Below are 21,482 nucleotides of genomic sequence, written 5' to 3'. Positions count from 1 at the left end.
TACCATTAACTGTTATTACAGCCACCACTTGAGACTTGATGTGTGAGTACTGCAAGATATTACCCTCGGGATGAAGCCGCTCTGGGAAGAGCAGGTTTCAGGTTTCCTCCCTGGCTTCTCCAAGATAGGACAAGATTTTTTTTATAGGACAAGATTTATTTATTGAACCAACAAACTACCAAAGCATACAGTAGGACTGAGAGAGATTCCTGCCTGCAACCTTGGAGAAGCTGCTGCCAGTCTTTGAAGACAATACTGAGCTAGATGGACCAATGGTCTGACTCAGTATATGGCAGTTTCCTATGTTCCACTATCTTTGTTGCTTCAAGATAAATCTCCTTTGAGCATCAAGCGCAGGTAATCATACACTTGAGAAATAATATTGAAAAAAGAAAACACACACCAAGAGGTTCAATTTATTTATTTAACATATTTGTATACCACCCATTACCAAAGTCTCTAGGCGGTTTACAACAACAGAACAAACCAATAAATTTTAATAATTAACATAAAAATATCCAATTAAAATACTCATAAAAATACCAAATAGCTAAAAAAAATGGGCTGAAAAGATGTCTTTAATGTCCTTTTCCTAAAACCCGACAGGGATGGATCAGCTCTAATCTCAGCAGGAAGTGCATTCCACAGCTCTGGGGCAACTACAGAGAAGGCTCCTTTGAGTCGTTACCAGAGGAGCTGGCGGCAGCCTCAGATGAACCTCCTCTGAAGATCTTAATAGGCAGCAGGGTTCCTAATGAAGAAGGCTTCTCTTAAATACCCTGGGCCCGAGCCATTAAGGCCTTTAAAGAGAATAACCAGCACTCTGTGTTTTGCCCAGAAACCTATTGGTAGCCACTGTAGTTATTTTTAAAAGATTGATATGGTCTCTTTGGGATGTCCTGGAGACCAATCTGGCAGCAGCATTTTGCACCAATTGCAGTTTCTGGACTATGTACAAATGCAGCCCCATGTAGAGTACATTGCAATAGTCAAACCTGGAGGTTACCAGAATGTGCAGCACTGTCTTAAGGTCACTCACTTCCAGGAAAGGATGCAGTTGGTGAATCAGCTGAAGCTGATAGAAAGCACTTCTGGCCAGTGATCCCTCTAATCTTTCCCATCTTTGTGCGGAATGTGTTTTGTTCTGGGCAGCAGTATCAAGGCAGTGTGTGTGCGGACCTGCATTCAGAATGGGGCCTTCCTGATTCAACCTGAGTGGGATCTAAAATGAACTGAGAGGACATCCAAAAACTTGTGAGCACACCCACATGCACATGCCTTAGAGGGAACAGTGCTCCTGGCCACTGCCTCCACCTGAGGTATCAAAGAAAGTGTTGGGTCCATAAGTACTTCCAAACTGCGAACCTGTTCCTTCTGGGGAAGTGAAACACCATCCACAACTGGCAGATCTATCCCATTTCCTGAACTGCAGCTTCCTACAATGAGCACCTCCATCTTGTTTGGGTTCAGTCTCAATTTGTTATCCCTCATCCGGCCCATTACTGCCTCAAGGCAGGCATTTAGGGAAGTTATGCCATTGCCTTCTGAAGCCGACATGGAGAAATATATGTGGATATCATGAACATACTGATAACATCCTGCATCAAATCCCCTGATGACTGATCCCAGCAATTTCATGTAGATGTTAAAAAGCATTGGAGATGCAAGATGGAGCCCTGAGGGACACCATACAAAAACTCTCACTTCATAGAGCAACAATCTCCAAGTAAGAGTGGAACCACTGCAAAGCAGTGCCCCTTAAGCCCAGTCTCTCCAGGCAATCCAGAAGGATACCATGGTCAATGGAATCAAAAGCTGCAAGAGATCCAAAAAGGACCAACAGAGTCACACTCCATCAGTTTCACTTGGGAGATCATCCATCAGGCCAACCAAGGCAGACTCCACTCCATAACCTGCCTGAAATCCAGTTTGAAATGGGTCTAGATAATCTGTTTCATCAAAGACTGCCTGGAGTTGAGAGGCCACCACCTTGGCCAACCACAGCAGATTGGAGATAGGCCTATAATTGTCTAACTCTGGGGGATCAAGTGTAGGCTTCATTAAAAGAGGTCTAATAATTGCCACCTTTAAACAAGGAGGCATCCTACCTTTCCTCATTTCTGATCTCAACCAGCCCTCTCCAACAATCTCCCTGCTTGATAATAAGCCATGTTGGACAAGGGTCAAGAGAACAGGTGGCAGGACGCAAAGTTCCAAGCAGTTTGTTCACATCCTCAGGAGTCAAACTAAAATTAATTCAGTTTAGCCAAACAAGAGGATTTACTGGATACCTCTGCAAAATACGCTGCACCAACAATGGAATCCAAGTCGGCTCAAATACAAGAGATTTTGTCCACAAATAACTAATTAAAAGCTTAAGAGTGGCTGACTGATGTCTCCAAAGCTGGAGCAGAAAGGGACTATATAAGTCTGCTCACCACCCTCAACAATTCCACTGAACACGAACCTTCGGACACTATGTGCAGCAAAGAATTGCTTCTTTGCCGCATGTACTGCCAGAGCATAGGTCTTCAATATGCTCTGGGCTGCAATCTGTCAGATTAGAGTTGAGTCCTTCTTCATTTGCACTCTAGTAGTCTACCTAGCCGCTTCAGCTCCTGTAGTTCTTCTGTATACCATGGAGCTAATTTAGAAGCAGGTCCGAGAGGATGCTTAGGAGTGATCGGGTCTACCACCCTAGTGAGTTCATTATTCCAATTTTCCACTAGGGTGTCAACAAGATCACCAGCAGAGCCAACATTAAAACCCTCCAAACCCTCCTGTGTGGAATCCTATTGGATCCAATAGCCTCCTCATGTGGACCATCCTAATAGGCCCTTTAACCCTGCAGAGGTGACTAGTGACTGCAAATTGAACCTTCACCAGGTGGTGGTCTATCCATGACAATAGGGAAATCATAGGAGTCCCCAATTACGGAACACCTCCCTTAGCAGAGCAAAATACCAAATTGAGAATGTGACCAGCAACATGTGTCGGACCTGAGACAACTTGGGAAAGACCCATAGTTGTCATGGCCACTATGAACTCCCGAGTTACTCTTGACAATTCAGTCCCAAAGTGAACATTGAAGTCGCCCACCACCAGCTGCCCTCTGCTGAGGAACCACTCCCCTGCTTCTTGATCCCCTGATAAGCTAAGGGACATTTTTCAGCCATAGCCACAAGTCTTTCAAAAGAATGCTGTTGCCCCCAGCCCTCAGAGAACTTCTTAGCCAAGGGGCTTCCAATCAGTGAGTATAAAAGCAGTCATTCACATATGGATTCTTCGATATTACTTAAGGTTTTGTCTCAGGATGAAGATGTTCCTACACTCTACATTCAAATGCTTTCTCCCCGGTGTGGATTCTTTGATGGGAACTAAGGCCGGAGCTCTTCCTGAAGGACTTTCCACACACTGAACATTCATATGGTTTCTCTCCCGTGTGGATTCTTTGATGGGAACTAAGGTCTGAGCTCTGCCTGAAGCATTTTTTACACACTGAGCATTGATATGGTTTCTCCCCTGTGTGGATTCGTTTATGGTAAGTAAGGCTTGAACTATCACTGAAACTCTTTCCACACTCTGAGCACTGATACGGCTTCTCTCCCGTGTGTATTCTTTGATGGGAAGTAAGGTGTGAGCTAATCCTGAAACTCTTTCCGCAGTCTGAACATTTATATGGTTTCTCCCCTGTGTGGATTCTTAGATGGGAAGCAAGGCTTGAGCTATCACTGAAGCTCTTTCCACATTCTGAGCATTGGTGTGGTTTCTCCCCTGTGTGGATTCTTAGATGAGTAATATGGGTCGAACCGTCACTGAAGCTTTTTCCACATACTGAACACTTATATGGTTTTTCTCCTGTGTGTATTCTTTGATGTAAAGTAAGTCGAGTTCTGCTGATGAAGGTCTGGCCACATTCTAAGCATGTGTACGGTTTCTCTCCAGTGTGGATTCGTTGATGGCAAGCAAGGCTTGCATTTTGGCTGAATCTTTTTCCACAGACCGAGCACTGATATGGTTTTTCTCCTGTGTGTATTCTTTGATGGATAGTGAGATTTGATCTAGAGCTGTAGCACTTTCTGCACTCTAAGCATTCATATTTTTTCTCAGTGGTACAAATTATATGATGTGTGCTGAGGCTTGACTTACTAGTTAATATTTCTGCATATGGCGGTGATGTACTCTTTCCTTTACAATCCTTTTGGATTGGCATTTCATAAAAGCCAGTGGGATCGGAAGAGGCGCTCCTCAGCCACTGATGTTTTGTTTCTATTCCCCATCTCTGCCACTCATCCTTTTTCTCGCTCTCCCCTCCATGACCTGCAGAAAGACAGATGGCCTCCCGAGGAGGCAGAAATGGAGCTTCAAATCACACAAGAAAGCAAACCCACTGCTGTCTGAATAACAGCAGCACCTGTTACATACTGAAAAGTCTCTGTTAAATGGCTTCAACTGGCAACCTGGGGGGCGGGTGTGTGGTCTAACTGATTAGTGGGAGCAACTATTCCTATTCTAACGGGAAGGCACATCTTCAATAAAGAGTGGTGTTATCCCAGAGGAAGGAAAGGGTGTGTGTTATCACAGGGTTATCATACCCTTTAAGACAAAGCCATTTGTGCTGCAACTAATTAGAGGAGGGTAGAGAGGGGATTGGATGTGAGCAAATATTAGGAAGTACTCCAGCAAGGAGGCACACAGCCTCAGATTTCTAAGGAAATCTCTGCCCACCTCGTAGATGGGATGGGAACATCCTTAATGTTTGGACTAAGCACAAAGACCAAAGAGGGAAAATATTTTGCAGAAATCACTGAGACACCAAATCCCCCACTTATGTGCACATAACAGACCCAGAGGAGGCAAGGCATGAAAAAGCCCTCACAATTTGAAGGGAACTGTTGCACCGTTCTCTTGACTTTCACAGACATGGCCTTCTGCATCCAAGAAACACAGACCAGCACCAGATCTCCTTAAAGACACCCTTCAGTTGATTGATTCAGATCAGCAAGAGCAGTGAAGGGAAATGGGAGCCTTACCCAGAGAGGCCAGATGTCCGCAGGTTTCCTCCATGACTTCTCTGTGCAGAGCCCTTTGGTTGGGATCCAGCAAGGCCCACTCCTCCTCCGTGAACTGCACAGCCACCTCCTCAAAGTCTGCCAGATCCTGACAGGAGGAAGCATTTTGTCATTCCAGGTAATGTTACAATGCAAGAAGACATTAAGATGTGGTGGCTGAGAGATCTCCTACCACAGGGCGCAAAGCTCCTTCTGTGAAGGAGCCTTTTCAGGTTCCTCCTCCTTTGCCTTTTGAGTGTGCAGCTTTGACAGCTAATGGAGCAGAGCCATAGTTGCAGTTCTTGTCTATTTGGCAGGGGGAGAAGAATGGTCCCTATCAGTGTTCCCTCCAACAGAGATTCCCAGATGTTGTTGACTACAACTCCCAGAATCCCCAGCCGCAATGGCTTTTGCTTGGAGATTATGGGACAACAGTCAGCAACATTTATTTCCCTGTTAGAGTGAACACAGGTCCCTCTCCAGCTGCAGCACAGCATCTCTTGAGTGGTTGTTGCTGGTGTCTACTTTGGATTTACACTGGGACTGTGAACCCATTGGGACAGGGAGCCAGCTTATGTATGTATGGTTTATTTTTCTAGGCAAACTGCTTGGTTGAAAAGCAGTATATAAATATTAATCCAGCTTCTCAGCCTGAACTATACACTTGTGGTTCTCCCAGGCAGAACCAGGACCCAAAGACTATCTACCTTATTGAAAAGCCCAGAGAGAGAGAGAGAGAGAGAGAGGGTGTTCTATGGATGTGTCTTCAGAGTTTCTTGACTTCAAGGATCTGAGACTCCTAAAGAGCTGACTTCACTATTTGGGTTCTTAACCCATCGTAAACTTCAGCCCAGCTGCTTGGAGTTCCATCACTGAGCAGATCTCCACCCTCTACGTTCCAGCCCAGGAAAAGCTATGCAGACAGGAAACGTATGGTATGCTTTCCCCACAACAACCTGCCCCAAATTGTTGCTAGCTATAGGAACCCAATTTGCCCACAGGTCTCCTTCCTCACCACCCTCTTCCACAAGTTCCTCCCCTCTTTGCTTTTTATGACTGCCTGTCCCAGGTATCCCAAGCACTCTTAGGAGCTCCGCTGTCCAGAACCCAATGGTTTTTCCCCCATTCATTTCAATTGCACTGTTTCAATGTATTGTTTTTCTGAACTATCCTTGCAGGAGAGTCTGTTCTACCAACTTCCTGACCTAAATGACTTATTTTGTTAATTCCCTAATCAGAGTATTTATTTTGATTCTCTTCAATGGAAAACATTTGAGAAGAATGTTGTTAGAAATGTTCTCTCTCTGTCTCTCTCCTTCAGTGCCTACCTACAGTTTAGCTTTTGGCCCAAGGATTCCATAGCAGGACATGATAATCTAGTCTTGTGTGACATAACAAGTAGTAATATTAGTGTAAGCCAAGGGAGAGAGGCAGATTCTCCCAGGGAGATGTACAGGGAACCCCCAGGCTGTGGCCCCCTCTTCTCCTGCAAAACCCCTCCCTTACCTGGTCCAGCTGTACAGAGGCTGTCTCTGCTTTGCCACAGAAAGGAGCAGGCCGGGAATGAAGAGCCAGTGGGATTTCACCGCCTGTAAAAGAGATTTTTAAGAAGGGGCAGAAAGGGTCTTGTTTGCTGTCAGGGGCCCATCCTCAACTTCGTCTCCGTTGTTTATTTATTAACATTTTCCACCCCTGCCTTTCAGTCAAATGCTCCCAGAGAGCTAGCATCAAATTTTATCAATGTGATATTGCCAAACAGGACCAGTCCAGACGAGCTCTGCCCAGGACATGCAAGGAGGTCAGAGACTCACCAAGAGCGCCGCTACCCCGATGTAGCAAGAGGATGTCCCTATGCGCTCTTGGGGTGTCCCTTAATAGCATGAGGGGGACAGAGCTGTGTTTTGGAGTGTGTGTAGAAGGGACAATCCAGATTCACACCCTCCTCATGCGATTAACAAAACACACTAGGAGCATGTCAGGACATTCTCCTGTAATGTCAGGGCAGGTGTGAACTTGGTACATGCCCGAGCACTCTCTCTCTCTCTCTCATCGTGTACGCCGAGTGGCTCTCCTCTGAATCCGACCATAAACAAATAAAATATGTAGTAAAAAAGCCAGGTTTAATCAATCACAGTAAAAACAAACAAACATTATAAACCAGTGAGAATAAAAACACCATCATCTGCTGCCCAAAGGCAATCAGGATAGGTGAATCTCTTACAAACAAGGATTCAACCCAGTGAACTCCCCACTCCTCCTCTGGCTCTGGTAGGAGCTATCACACACACACACACACGTCGTGTATGAAAAATCTCTTCCAACTCTGAATCTTGGGCACAGTCCAAAGTGCTGGATTGGATCTCAAAGGTCATTAATTGCTGAAGCTACATTCATTTTTAAATTAGGTTAAAAGGGTGGAAATAATCTTTTCTGCCCACCAAGTCTCAAGAGGAATGAAGAAGCAGAGCATAGATTTCAGAAGGGAGGGAGATCCACTTGAAATACACTACTTGTTCATTCTTACTTATCAAGGTAGCCATTCCATCACCCTCCTGCACGATCCACCTGAACATCGGCTTCTGTCTGGTGTCTGACGGAGCCTTCTCTGCCTCAGAGAAATCAGGGTCTGCTTTTGATGGCCTCTGTCCCTGAAAGACCAGAGGGAATGGAGAGAGGGATTAGAAAATGGTTTCCATCTAGGCCTGCTTTCCTCCATATGGACACACCAATACACTAAGACCTTCCCTGAGGACGCTGTTCCATGTTGCCTCACTGCCTAAGGCAGCTGGGACAGGTCCTCCTCAGGAATGGTACTGAGAAGTTGGAACTCCAGTCCCAGAGTTCCATCCACTCCATCCCATCCCTCTTGGATTTCAGGCACATGGCAGAGGCAGTTTTATTCTAGAGGGCTTTGGGAGAGGCGTTCAAATTTCTGGTTGATACAAGTATGGTTGGACGTGTGGCACAGATAGCTATGACTGCTGTGTTTTTACTTGCCTGGTCCATTTTTATAGCTGTTTTAATAGTTTGTTGGCAGCTCCCTGGATTTTTAATGGAAACGCAAAAGATACATATTTCAAACCAGCATCAGTGAGGTAAGGTTGTATTACTCTTGAAAAAACTGGTGTTGCTGGACCCACCTCTGTTTATGGATTGTGGAGACGGTGGCCGGGGTGCCTTTGCACAGCTTCGGCTAGTGTACCAGCTGTGTCCCTGTGAAGAAATGTACATGCAGAGTGAGAGAGAGAGAGAGCGCGCGCAAGAGTTGCCATAGCAACCACACATGGAATTTTGAGAGGAGAAGACGGAGTAGGACAGAAGAGCAGAGCTCAAGAGTCAGAGTTTCTGTGTGGGTGGTGATTGAACAAGGGAAATGGTTCAAATTCTGTGTGAATTCTTGGTTAATTGATGTTCAGAGACTGTAATAAGCCAGTAGAGCACTAGAACAGTACTCTGGGATTTGGAGTAAAAAGCCTGCATGGGAATCTTAAGAGAGAGAATGATGCCCAGAGGCAAAACTCCTGGTTAAACAGACAAGAGGTCTGTGTTGTTAAACCAAGATTCACAAAATACAGTAGAAAACACCTGTCTTAAGTTATTCTACAAAAGTATGGTACTCCGAAAGAACACTCTCTTTAGTGTTTAACAGCTGATTGATTTAGCAGCATTGTAATGAAGTCTGTGCCCTGCTTTGCAGAGATCCTTATTTCCATCTTAAGTAAATAATAAACTTCTTCTTATTTGTTTTATACTTTATTTTTTGTCTCCCTATATGCATTGGACATATATACCTATCCTGTGTTTGCGAGGCTATGTGACTAAGAAGTAATTTACTGAGAACAGGGTAATAAGCAGATTCATATGGTGGCAGCAAAAGAAGTTAGATTTGTATACCCAGTTAGATTGTATACCCAAAAAGAGGAAAGGTACCACTAAGTCCAAGAAGATGCCAGCATGGCTAACGGGTACTGTCAAGGAAGCCATAAAAGGGAAGAAGACTTCCTTCCAAAATTGGAAGGCCTGTCCAAATGAAGAGAAGAGAAAGGAACTCTGGCAAAAGAAATGCAAGGCAACAATAAGGGAGGCGAAAAGAGAGTTTGAGGAACATTTAGCTAAAAGCATCAAGGAGAATAACAAAAACTTCTTTAAATACATCAGAAGCAGGAAACCTGCCAGGGAGGCAGTTGGACCATTAGACAATGAGGGAGTGAAAGGGATTATTAAGGAGGATATGGAGGTTGCAGAGAAGCTAAATGAGTTCTTTGCGTCCGTCTTCACGGCAGAGGATACTGAGTATATACCTGTTCCTGAACCAGGCTTTTCGGGGATGGCAGCTAAAGAACTGAGCCAGATAGAAGTAACGAGAGATGATGTTCTAAATTGTCTGGGAAAACTGAAAACTAACAAATCACCAGGGCTGGATGGCGTCCATCCAAGAGTCCTCAAAGAACTCAAATGCGGAATTGCTGACCTCCTTGCTAAAATATATAACTTATCCCTGCAATCAGGTTCTGTACCAGAGGACTGGAGAGTAGCAAATGCAACACCGATTTTCAAGAAGGGATCCAGGGGTGATCCGGGAAATTACAGGCCGGTCAGCTTAACATCAGTTCCAGGCCAATTGATGGAAAGCATCCTCAAGGAAAATTTTTTAAAGCACATAGAAGAACAGGCCCTGCTGGGAGTGAACCAGCATGGGTTCCGCAAAGGTAAATCTTGCCTCACCAACCTTTTGGAGTTCTTTGAGAGTGTCAACAAGTGTGTGGATCAAGGTGATCCAGTTGACATAGTATACCTGGACTTCCAAAAAGCTTTTGACAAAGTTCCTCATCAATTACTCCTGAGGAAACTTAGCGGTCATGGGATAAAGGGACAAGTACATGTTTGGATTGCTAACTGGTTGAAAGACAGAAAACAGAGGGTAGGTATAAATGGAGAGTTTTCGCAATGGAGGGAAGTAAGAAGTGGGGTCCCCCAGGGATCTGTACTGGGACCAGTGCTTTTTAATTTATTCATAAATGGTCTAGAAGTAGGGGTAAGCAGTGAGGTGGCCAAATTTGCAGATGATACCAAACTCTTTCAGATAGTGAAATCCATAACTGATTGTGAAGAGCTCCAAAAGGATCTCTCCAAACTGGGTGAGTGGGCGACAAAGTGGCAAATGTGGTTCAGTGTTGGCAAGTGTAAAGTGATGCACATTGGGATGAAGAACCCGAATGTCAAGTACATGCTGATGGGATCCGAGCTGTCGGTGACTGACCAGGAGAGGGATCTTGGGGTTGTGGTGGACAGCTCGTTGAAAGTGTCAACTCAGTGTGTGGCAGCTGTTAAAAAGGCCAATTCCATGCTAGGGATCATTAGGAAGGGGATTGAAAATAAAACTGCTAATATTATAATGCCATTATACAAAACTATGGTGCAGCCACACCTGGAGTACTGCGTATAATTCTGGTCACCACATCTAAAAAAGGACATTGTAGAACTGGAAAACGTGCAGAAGAGGGCAACCAAGATGATCAAGGGCCTAGAGCACCTTTCTTATGAGGCTAGGCTACAACACCTGGGGCTATTTAGTTTAGAAAAAAGACAACTGCGGGGAGACATTATAGAGGTTTATAAAATCATGCATAGGGTGGAGAAAGTGGATAGAGAGAAATTCTTTTCCCTCTCCCATAACACTAGAACCAGGGATCATCCCATGAAACTGATTGCAAGGAAATCTAGGACCAGCAAACGGAAGTACTTTTTCACACAACACATAATCAGCTTGTGGAATTCTCTGCCACGAGATGTGGTGACAGCCAACAACCTGGATGGCTTTAAGAGGGGTTTGGAATGGATAACTTCATGGAGGAGAGGTCTATCAATGGCTACTAGTCAGAGGGCTACAGGCCACCTCCAGCCTCAAAGGCAGGGTGCCTCTGAATACCAGTTGTGGGGGAGTAACAGCAGGAGAGAGGGCACACCCTCAACTCCTGCCTGTGGCTTCCAGCGGCATCTGGTGGGCCACTGTGCAAAACGGGATGCTGGACTAGATGGGCCTTGGGCCTGATCCAGCAGGGCTGTTCTTATGTTCTTAAGTAATAACCTATTAAATTCCATGAATGTGGTGGCACAATTGATATTTAAAAAATCATATAAAACAAATTACATCCCTGGACTTAGAGTGGGTTCCTGATAGTACCTTTCTCAAGAAGAGATACCTGGCCACAGTCACGTGTGCCTTAGTCACGTCGAACCTGGGTTACTGCAACACACTTTATATGGGGTTTCCCTTGGAAGAATATTCAGAAACTTCAGTTGGTGTAGAATGCAGCAGCTAGGGTTCTATCTGGAACCCAGGACTGCTTGCGGAGAGGCTTTGCAGGACTGGGGCTGTAAGGGTGATGGGGCAGTTTTTCCTGGTTCCACCTGCTGAGCTTATTGCTCACCCTATATAGGAAGACTGCCAGTGCCGGCAGGCCCGCCACCGGCGGGGTCGCCACTGAAGGGGTGACACCAAAGGGGGTTGCCCCTTTGGGGGAGCCACTTCGGGGGAGAAACGAGGGCGAGGGCTGGACACTTTGTCCAACCATTTGTATAGAGGGAGGCATTCAATAGTGGGGCTTCTGTTCAATCAGTTTTAAGTTGTGCTGAGGTTGGGTTGAAGTTGTAATGTGTGTGGGTTTGTCTGGAGATGGGGAGCCAGGGAGTGCCTTCGTTGAAGGTGGGGCAGCTATTCCAGTGGTGTTGGGTAATAGAAGAAGAAACGCTGGCAGGTCAGCAGGCTGCTCCAGGGGAAGGGTGGTCAGAAATCTAATAGCTGTCCCCCTTTTCGGCTGTCCTGCCAGCTCTTTGACCTCGGGGAGCACTGCCAACATCCCACGTAACCTTACCTTGCTCCTCTGCAATGCCAGGTCGGTCCAAAATAAATCAGAACTCATCCATGATTTGATCATGGATGAAGGGGCCAACCTGATGTGTATTACTGAGACTTGGTTGGGGGAGGCTAGTGCTCCAGTTTGGTCCCAATTTCTCCCGCCAGGATATTCTGTAGAGGAGCAGGTGAGGGGATGTGGGCGGGGTGGTGGAGTGGCTGTGGTCTATAAGGATAACATCTCCATTACCAGAGTCCCTGTTAGGGTATCAGACCATATCAAATGTGTGTACTTGAGTTTAGGGACCAGGGATAGATTGGGACTTCTGTTGGTGTACCGATCGCCCCGCTGCCCAGCAGAATCCCTTACTGAGCTCATGGACTTGGTCGTGGAACTCGCGTTGGAGTCTCCCAAACTTTTGGTGCTGGGGGACTTCAATGTTCATTTTGGGACCAATTTGTCCAGGGTAGCTCAGGAGTTCATAGCGGCCAAAACGACTATGGGCCTATCCCAAGCGGTCTCTGGATCGACGCATATTGCAGGTCATACGCTTGATTTGGTCTTTTATTCTGATCACTGTGGTGTTCCGTGGGTGGGAACTCCTACGATCTCCCCGTTGTCATGGACGGACCATCATTTTATTTATTTATTTATTTTTGCATTTATATACCGCCTTTCGTTAAAAAGATAACCCCAAGGCGGTTTACAAAAGTTAAAAACATACAATAAAAAGACAATAAAAACATGTTAAAAGTATAAAAACATAAAAACAGGCATAAAAACAATACAACAAATACAACAAATAAAAACACAGAGAAGTCGCAGTAGAAAACGATCATGTAAAAGCCTGGGTAAAAAGCCAAGTCTTTAAAAGCTTTCTAAAAGCCGTGATGGAGTCCAAGGAATGAATGGCCACTGGGAGAGCATTCCAGAGTCTGGGGGCAGCAACAGAGAAGGCCCTGTCCCGAGTGCACGACAGCCGGGCCTCCCTCATTGTCGGCACCCGGAGCAGGACCCCCTCAGATGTCCTTGTCAAGCGGGCAGCAACCCTTGGGAGTAGGCGGTCCCTCAAATACCCCTGGCCCAATCCGTTTAGGGCTTTAAAGGTCAAAACCAGCACCTTGAATTGGACCCGGAAACGAACCGGCAGCCAGTGCAGCTCTTTCAAAATGGGGGTGATATGTTCCCAACGGGCAGCTCTGGATAAAACCCTCACTGCCGCGTTTTGCACTAGCTGCAGTTTCTGGATATTCTTCAAGGGCAGCCCCACGTAGAGCGCATTACAGTAATCCAGCCGCGACGTGACTAAGGCGTGGGTAACCGTGGCCAGATCTGCCTTCTCGAGAAAGGGACGCAGCTGGCGTACCAGCTGAAACCGTGCAAAGGCACCCCTGGCCACCGCCTCCACCTGAGCTTCCAAAAGCAGAGCCGGGTCCAGTAGTACCCCCAAGCTGCGTACTTGCTCCTTCAAGGGGAGTGCAACCCCATCCAGAACCGGTAAAATCTCCTCATCCCGATTGGCTCTCCTACTGACCAACAGTACCTCCGTCTTATCCGGATTCAATTTCAGTTTGTTAGCCCACATCCAACCCATCACGGCCTCCAGCCCCTGATTAAGGACATCCACCGCCTCCCTAGGATCAGATGACAAGGAGAGATAGAGCTGAGTGTCATCCGCATATTGCTGACAACTCAGTCCAAATCTCCGGATGACCTCTCCCAGCGGCTTCATGTAGATGTTAAACAGCATGGGGGACAAGACCGATCCCTGCGGGACCCCACAGGCCAACGGCCATGGGGCCGAGCAGCAGTCCCCCAGCACCACCTTCTGAACCCTCCCCTCAAGAAAGGACCAAAACCACTACAACGCAGTGCCTCCGATTTCCATACTCAAGAGGCGGCCCAGAAGGATACCATGGTCGATGGTATCGAACGCCGCCGAGAGGTCCAGCAGAACCAACAGGGACGCACTCCCCCTGTCTAGTTCCCGGCGTAGGTCATCCACTAGAGCGACCAAGGCAGTCTCAGTCCCATACCCGGGGCGGAAGCCAGATTGAAAAGGGTCCAGATAATCCGTATCATCCAAGACCCTCTGCAGCTGGGACGCCACCACACGCTCTATCACCTTGCCCAAAAAGGGGAGGTTAGACACAGGTCTATAGTTGTCCAGGCTGGAGGGATCAAGGGAGGGCTTTTTTAATAGAGGTCTTACCACCGCCTCCTTAAGGCACGATGGCATCCTGCCCTCCCTTAATGAAGCATTAACGATCACCTCCAGCCATCTGCCTGTCCCCTCCCTGGCAGCTTTTATTAGCCATGAAGGGCAAGGGTCAAGAGCACACGAAGTCGCCCGCACACTGCCCAGGATCTTGTCCACATCCTCAGGCCGCACCAACCGAAAAGAATCCAACACAACGGGACCAGATGGTACCAAAGGCACGTCTGCCGGAACTGCCAAAACTCTGGAGTCCAGGTCAGCACGGATGCAAGCGACTTTATCTGCAAAGCGACTTTATCTGCAAAGCGACAGGCAAACCGATCACAAAGAGCTGTAGATGGCTCCTCCCCCATTGTCTGGGGGGATGTGTGGAGCAAGGTTTTCACCACACGAAACATCTCTGTTTGTCTGCACTGAGCAGACGCAATGGAGGTGGAGAAAAAGCATTTCTTCGCCGCCCCCACTGCCACAGAGTAGTCCCTAAAATGGGCTCTAGCCCGTGTTCGGTCGGATTCGTGACGACTCTTCCTCCAGCGTCGCTCCAGCCGTCACCAGAGTTGCTTCATTGCCCTAAGCTCCGAAGAAAACCAAGGAGCTGAACGGGCTTCACCAAGCCGGAGAGGGCGTTAAGGAGCAACCGTGTCAACAGCCCGGGCCATCTCTCCATTCCAGAGATCAACCAAGGCCTCAACAGGGTCACCAGCTCTGGACACTGGAAACTCCCCGAGGGCCGTCTGAAATCCAAGCGGATCCATAAGCCTCCGGTTAAGGTTGGACTTACAACCATTTGGTTAAGGTTGGACTTACAACCGCTTTCCACCTTCGCAGGGGCGAGGGGCCTATTAGAATGGTCCGCCCGAAGAGGTTACTGGATCCGGTAAGATTCCAAGAAGCCTTGGAGGGATTTAATGTTGGCTCTGCTGGTGATCCTGTTGATGCCCTGGTTGAGAACTGGAACAACTTGCTCACCAGGGCAGTAGACACGATTGCTCCTAAGGGTCCCCTCCGACCTGCTTCAAAATTGGCCCCTTGGTATACGGAAGATCTACGGGGGCTGAAGCGGCAAGGTAGGCGACTGGAGCGCAAGTGGAGCAAAACTCGACTCGAATCCGACAGATTACGACATGGAGCACATTTAAAGATCTATGCTCAGGTGATACGTGCAGCAAAGAAGCGGTTCTTTTCTGCCCGTATTGCCTCTGTGAGTTCACATCCGGCGGAGTTGTTCAGGGTTGTGAGGGGACTAGTATCTGCTCCCTCTCCCTTGAACCAGAATTTGGAATAATCAGTTACCCGCTGTGGTGTGTTTAATGAATTTTTCGCAGAAAAAATCTCTCGGATTCAGGCCGACCTAGATGGAGACTCCACAATTAATTTGATGTCTGAACTGGAGGTGTCCGACAACTCCTCTTATTCGACTGGATCAATTTCAGTTTGTGACTCCTGATGATGTGGACAAGCTGCTTGGAGCGGTGAGGCCTACCACTTGTCCTCTTGACCCTTGTCCAACATGGCTTGTTCTATCTAGCAGGGAGGCTGTTGTAGGCGGCCTGGTAGAAATCATAAATGCTTCTCTGAGGGAGGGCAGGATGCCTCCTTGTCTTAAGGAGGCAATTATTAGACCTCTTCTAAAGAAGCCTGCGTTAGATCCCTCAGAGTTGAGCAATTATAGGCCAGTTTCCAATCTCCCAGGGCTGGGCAAGGTAACTGAAAGGGTGGTGGCCTCTCAGCTCCAGGCGGTCTTGGAGGAAACTGATTATCTAGACCCATTTCAAACTGGTTTTCGGGCGGGCTATGTGGTGGAGACTGCCTTGGTCGGCCTGATGGATGATCTCCAATTGGCATTTGACAGAGGAAGTGTGACTCTGTTGGTCCTCTTGGATCTCTCGGCGGCTTTCGATACTATCGACTATAGTATCCTTCTGGAATGTCTGAGGGGGTTGGGGATGGGAGGCACTGTTTTACAGTGGTTCCGCTCCTACCTCTCGGACAGATTCCAGATGGTGTTGATTGGAGATTGTTGCTCTTCAAAATCTGAGCTTATGGTGTCCCTCAAGGCTCCATACTCTCTCCAATGCTTTTTAACATCTACATGAAACCGCTGGGAGAGATCATCAGGGGATTTGGAGCTGGGTGTTACCAGTATGCTGATGACACCCAGATCTACTTCTCCATGTCAACTTCTTCAGGAGTTGGCATATCCTCCCTAAATGCCTGCCTGGAAGCAGTAATGGGCTGGATGAGGGAGAATAAACTGGAACTGAATCCAGCTAAGACGGAGGTACTTATTGTGCGGGGTCAGAACTCTAGAGATGATTTTGATCTGCCTGTTCTAGACAGGGTCACACTTCCCCAAAAGGAACAGATTCGCAGTCTGGGAGTACTTCTGGATCAACGTCTCTCCTTGGTTTCTCAGGTTGAGGCGGTGGCCAGAGGTGCCTTCTATCAGCTCCGGCTGATACGTCAGCTGTGCCCGTTTCTCGAGATCAGTGACCTCAAAACAGTGGTACATTTGTTGGTAACCTCCAGACTGGACTTCTGTAATGCGCTCTACGTGGGGCTGCCTTTGTACGTAGTCCGGAAACTTCAGTTGGTTCAGAATGCAGCAGCCAGGTTGGTCTCTGGGTCATCTCGGAGAGACCACATTACTCCTTTGTTGATGGAGTTACACTGGCTGCCAATAGGTTTCCGGGCAAAATACAAAGTGCCAGTTATAACTTATAAAGCCCTAAACGGCTTAGGCCCTGGGTATTTAAGAGAGCGTCTTCTTCGCTATGAGCCCCACCGGCCGCTGAGGTCACTTGAGGAGGTCCGTCTCCAGTTGCCACCAACTCATTTGGTGGCTACACAGAGACGGGCCTTCTTGGCTGCTGCCCCGAGATTGTGGAATGCACTCCCTGCTGAGATACGATCCTCCCCTTCTCTGGCAATTTTCAGAAAACACCTGAAAACACATCTCTTCAACCAGGCTTTCTCAGCTTTTTAAAACTTGTTTTTAAATTGTTCTGATTATTTAATTGTTGTTTTATGATGTTTTTAATTGTTAATCATTGTTTTATGCTTTATAATTTTTGTTTTAATTATTAACTGATTTTAATGGTGATTTAATGTAAACCACCCTGAGCCTTTTGGAAGGGCGGTATAAAAGTTTTAATAATAAATAAATAAATAAATAAATAAATAAATAAATAAATAATAAATTAAAACTCCACTTTCAGAACATATTACACCTGTTTTGCAAGAGTGGCACTGGCTACCAGTTTGTTTCCAGATCCAATTCAAGGTGCTGGTTATTACCTTTAAAGCCCTTAATGGTTTGGGCCCTGAAGGACCGCCTGCTCCCAAAGGTTTCTGCCTATCCAACAAGGTCCTCGGAGGGGGCTCTGCTTCTTTTGCCCAAACTGAGGGAGGTTCGATTATTGTGCATGCAAGACAGGGCCTTCTCTGTTGTTGCCCCCAGGCTCTGGAATGCCGTCCTGGTGGGTGTCTATTCTCTGGCATTTTGTGGCCATTTAAAAAAAAGACAACTGGACACACTTCTATTTGTTCAAGCTTTTACCCCTTAGGGGTTTGCCAGTCTCTTCTTTCTGGCTGCTGTGTTTTGTTTTTACAGTTGCTTTTTGGTGTTTTTATATTTTAATGGTCTTAATTGATTTTAATATTTTAATGTGATTAAACTTGGCAAAGAGGCACCTTTTAATGTGGTGATTGTCTTTATTTAGCGGGGAGGGGGGGAATGGTTCTATCCACCCCCAGCACAGTACCTCCAGTGACTGTTGCTGGTGTCTATCTTATGTTTCTTTTAGATTGTGAGCCCTTTGGGGACAGGGATCCATCCATCTTATTTATTTATTATTTCTCTGTGTAAACCATCCTGAGCCATTTTTGGAAGGGTGGTATAGAAATTGAATAAATAATAATAATAATTTTATTATTAACTTTTGTAAACCGCCTTGGGATACATTTTATGAAAGGTAGTATATAAATCGAACAATAAATGGCACAGTCAAAAGGAAGGAACTTGGGATAGCCCTTCCTGGAATGGTCTCCTCTACCCAAAATTGAGTTACCAGTTAGGATATCTAGGATAATCTTGCTTACATTTTTAGGCCCTGATTGCTACCAGGATGAAAGAGATGTTCTCACCTGCTCCTCTTCTCGACTCCTGTCCTCTGCTTGGCTCAGGAGGAAACCTTCTGCCAGGGCTACCGCCTGGGAACTGGTTTCCGCTTCACATTCTCTCACCCAGCTCTCCATCTCTGGGGGCAGGACACTTAGGAACTGCTCCAGGATCACCAGGTCCAGCATCTGAGCTTTTGTGTGTGTCTCTGGCTTTAGCCACTGACGACAAAGGCTGTGGAGTCGGCTGCAAACCTCTCGGGGTCCCTCCGCCTCCCGATAGCAGAACTGCCTGAAGTGCTGGCGCTCTACTTTAGAACTGGTGGTGTCCTCTCCTGGAATCTTCTGCTCAGTCCTTTCCCAGAATTCCTCAGTGCTTCTAGACTCATGCTCTTTAACTGCTCTGGGGTTAGCTGGGTCGTCTTCTATCATCTTTGTTCTCTATTCCAAGACAGTTTCCAGTAATATCCAAAGATCTCCTTGTTCTTCAGTCAGTTTCTCTTTTAGAGGAACAGCTGGTAATTCAGAAAGGCGGGGCTAAAGTCCGGTGATCCTTCTTCCTCCACTATTGTGTTCTGTAATACAGCTGAATATAACAAACCAGGTTTTACAAGAGCAGTGGATTGTTATAGCTAGCTACAGAGGCTTCTCCCTGTAAGTAAGTCATGGAGAAACCACAGACAGGTGGTGGTGGGTGAGTAGGATAATTCATCTGTGGCTCAGTCATGCTTACAGGCTTTGTCTGAAGTGGCAAAGGTTGTAAGTGTGATGGTGGGTGCTTCTTTGATTGGCAGATCAGGTGCTTAAGTCTGTTGACCACGGAAGCACTCACCATCATGACCCACAGGGGGAAGAGAGCTGGTCTTGTCGTAGCCTTTGCTAAGCAGGGTCCACACTGGTTTGTAATTTTATGGGAGACTACATAGGAGCACTTTAAGATATTCCCCTTAGGAGATGGAGCCGCTCTGGGGAAAGAATCAGAAGGTTAAAGTTCCCTCCTTGGCATCTCCAATATAGGGCTAAGGGAGACGCCAGCTTGTAAGCTTGGAGACGCTGTGTCCAGTCTGTGTAGGCAATAATACTGAGCTAGATGGACCAACGATCTGACTCAGTATACGGCAAGCCAGGTTCCGGATTCTGAAACCACCTTCCCAGCAAAGCAGTATGATGAACTAGAATGCAATTTTGGGTGTTGTAACATCAATCCTGCTTCTGCTATGGAAACTGAAGCCAGAGAGCCTCCAGCTACTACCCCCCAAAACAGAAGCACGAGTTCATCAGGTTCCGAGACAGAAGCTCCTGTGAAACGAGTTAGAAAAAATGGGTGAAGAAGAGGCCTTAGTAGTAGTGGTACAATGTTGTCATAAATCAGACTTGGGCTTCTCTGATGATTTTGAGTATGGCTGCCATTCTTATTTGTCAACCAGGCCTTGGGCTTTTCCATGCGAATAAGTGCTGCAGTTCTAGTGAAGATTGGACATTGTATGATTAACTGATGCCAATTTCAGGCAGCCCAAGGAACAGCAATTCTAACAGGAAGGCAAAGCTTCTGTAGGGAGCTTTGCTATATGTGGGGTAGAAAAGAAGAATGGTGGAGTTTCCTTTTATGAAAGGAAGCAGGGGTGTAAATTTCATAGGGGTGGCGGGGCTCAAGCCCCCTCTGGGATTTCCCAGAGGGAGCAATACCCTCGGCGGGCAGCCAGGTGAGGACAGTGGGGCTCAAGCCCTCCTCCAGATTTCCTGGGGAAGGCAATCCCCCCCACCCTGCCAAGTAGAATCAGCAAGCTCTCATGCTCAAGTTCATCAGTCAGTTGAACAACACAGTCAGTCTTGCTTCATCTTTGTAGCAACTCAGCAAGTTCTTAGGAGGCACAGCTGTCTCTCGGGGCCCTTTCTCTCTATAATGATCTGATTAGAAATAGTATAACAAGGAGAAAAGCTGGTGGTGCTCTATGCATGCAGGTGTTCTGCCCAGAGCGACCCCATCCCCAAAGGGAAATCTTACCATGCTCACATGTAGTCTCTCATTTCAAATTCAAACCAGGAGTGGAGTGGACCCTGCTTAGCAAGGAGAGAATTCATGCTTGCTACCACAAGACATCTCGTGCCATGTACCCCGTGCTCCCACCACCACCGGGAAATTGCGAAGTATATGCCCCTGAAAGGAAGCCCCTTTGCTCTAGATCTGGTCAGAGGTGCGTTGTATCAATTTCAGGAGGGAATAGAGAGGGACTGGATATGAGGAAATACTAGAAATTTCTCCAACAAAGAGCTGTGTAGTCTCACAGACGTCTAAGGAAACCCTGTCTCCTGATGAGGGATGGGTTACAGTGACGGATGGTCATCCTTATAGCTTGGACAATGCCTAATAATGAAAATGGCAGAACATATCCTGCAGAAACCTCTGAAGGGAATCCCTGACAGCCCTCCACTGAGGGACACCCAGAAGAGCAGCCCCGTTACCTGTGAACTTCCCATTGCGAAGCCGCCCTTTGAGTCTCTGCCTGCCTCCCTAGGGGCTGGGCAAGCCAGCTTCCCACCCCCGCCTTCCCGTTTCTGGATCACCGCACCTGCACTTTGCACTCACCAGATCCTTAGATGGAGCCGCTACTGCAGGTAGAGAAATCAAAGACTTGGGGGAGGGGGGGGGACGGCAGTCGAGGAAGTGCTCCAGTGCAGAGTTCCGCTCCTCTCTAGGATTTTCCGCTCTCTCCCTTTAACCCTCCGCTTGCCTCCTCTCTCCGCCGAACTGAGAGCGCAGCGATGGAGAGAGGTTGAGGCTGCGGCGAGCGAAAAGTCGGGGACAAAATGTGTGTGTGTGTGGGGGGGGTCCTTCCCGACACACCCGCTAGCCCAGTGCTTGGCTTACAATTCCTCGCGGCCTTTGCTGCCTCTCTCCCCAGAAGCACGAGGGGAGTTGACGCCCGCTTCCCCCAGCAGAAGGGCAGCAGCTGCACAGGAAAGGTTCCCAATTCCTCCCAGCAGTGGGGGGGGGGGGACGGGACCACCAGGGGAATAAAACGGGGCGGGGGGCAGACGTAAGGGGCAAAATGCATTGATGGGTGTGCGAGCTCAGCTGTGTCCAGCCTGTTAGATTTCTAAAACAGTAAGGGGGAGCGGGGCAGGTGGCAGGCTACCTGTCTGAGGGGGCACTACTTGCCCCACACCCTCACCCCCACTGGAGCCACCCCACCCTTACCTCCCAGCTCCTTCAGGGAGCCCCGCTTGAAGGACAAG

At 47.4% G+C, this 21,482-nt stretch overlaps 1 protein-coding gene across 2 annotated transcripts; it reads right to left on the bottom strand.

Annotated features, from left to right (window-relative positions):
* Positions 1–406: 406 nt before the first annotated feature.
* Positions 407–20,964, bottom strand: LOC128341642 (zinc finger protein 586-like). 2 transcript variants are annotated; one of them, XM_053288030.1, is made up of 6 exons: positions 20,833–20,964; positions 18,273–18,831; positions 7,576–7,699; positions 6,558–6,640; positions 5,034–5,160; positions 407–4,320 (listed from the first exon to the last, which is right to left on the bottom strand). In XM_053288030.1, exons 2-6 carry the CDS (start codon positions 18,675–18,677, stop codon positions 3,326–3,328), a joined length of 1,734 nt encoding a protein of 577 aa, XP_053144005.1. In that variant the 5' UTR covers positions 18,678–18,831; positions 20,833–20,964; the 3' UTR covers positions 407–3,325. The 2 variants fall into 2 exon arrangements, with proteins under 2 accessions (XP_053144005.1, XP_053144007.1); XM_053288032.1 differs by having other exon boundaries at positions 20,816–20,895.
* Positions 20,965–21,482: the final 518 nt, after the last annotated feature.

This window comes from Hemicordylus capensis, chromosome 2 (genome assembly GCF_027244095.1).
Source record: "Hemicordylus capensis ecotype Gifberg chromosome 2, rHemCap1.1.pri, whole genome shotgun sequence".
NCBI lineage: Eukaryota > Metazoa > Chordata > Lepidosauria > Squamata > Cordylidae > Hemicordylus > Hemicordylus capensis.
Note: the sequence above shows the minus strand (reverse complement) of the source record. Positions and strands in the feature narration are given on the sequence as shown.

What these genes read in the sequence shown, in the direction of transcription:
- LOC128341642 (XM_053288030.1), bottom strand. Translation starts at nt 18,677, where the DNA reads ATGATAGAAGACGACCCAGCTAACCCCAGAGCAGTTAAAGAGCATGAG. An exon ending in TGGAATGGCTACCTTGATAA is followed by an intron (nt 6,641 to 7,575) that starts GTAAGAATGAAC and finishes TCTCTTTTACAG; the next exon opens with GCGGTGAAATCCCACTGGCT. An exon ending in CCTCTGTACAGCTGGACCAG is followed by an intron (nt 5,161 to 6,557) that starts GTAAGGGAGGGG and finishes TCCTCCTGTCAG; the next exon opens with GATCTGGCAGACTTTGAGGA.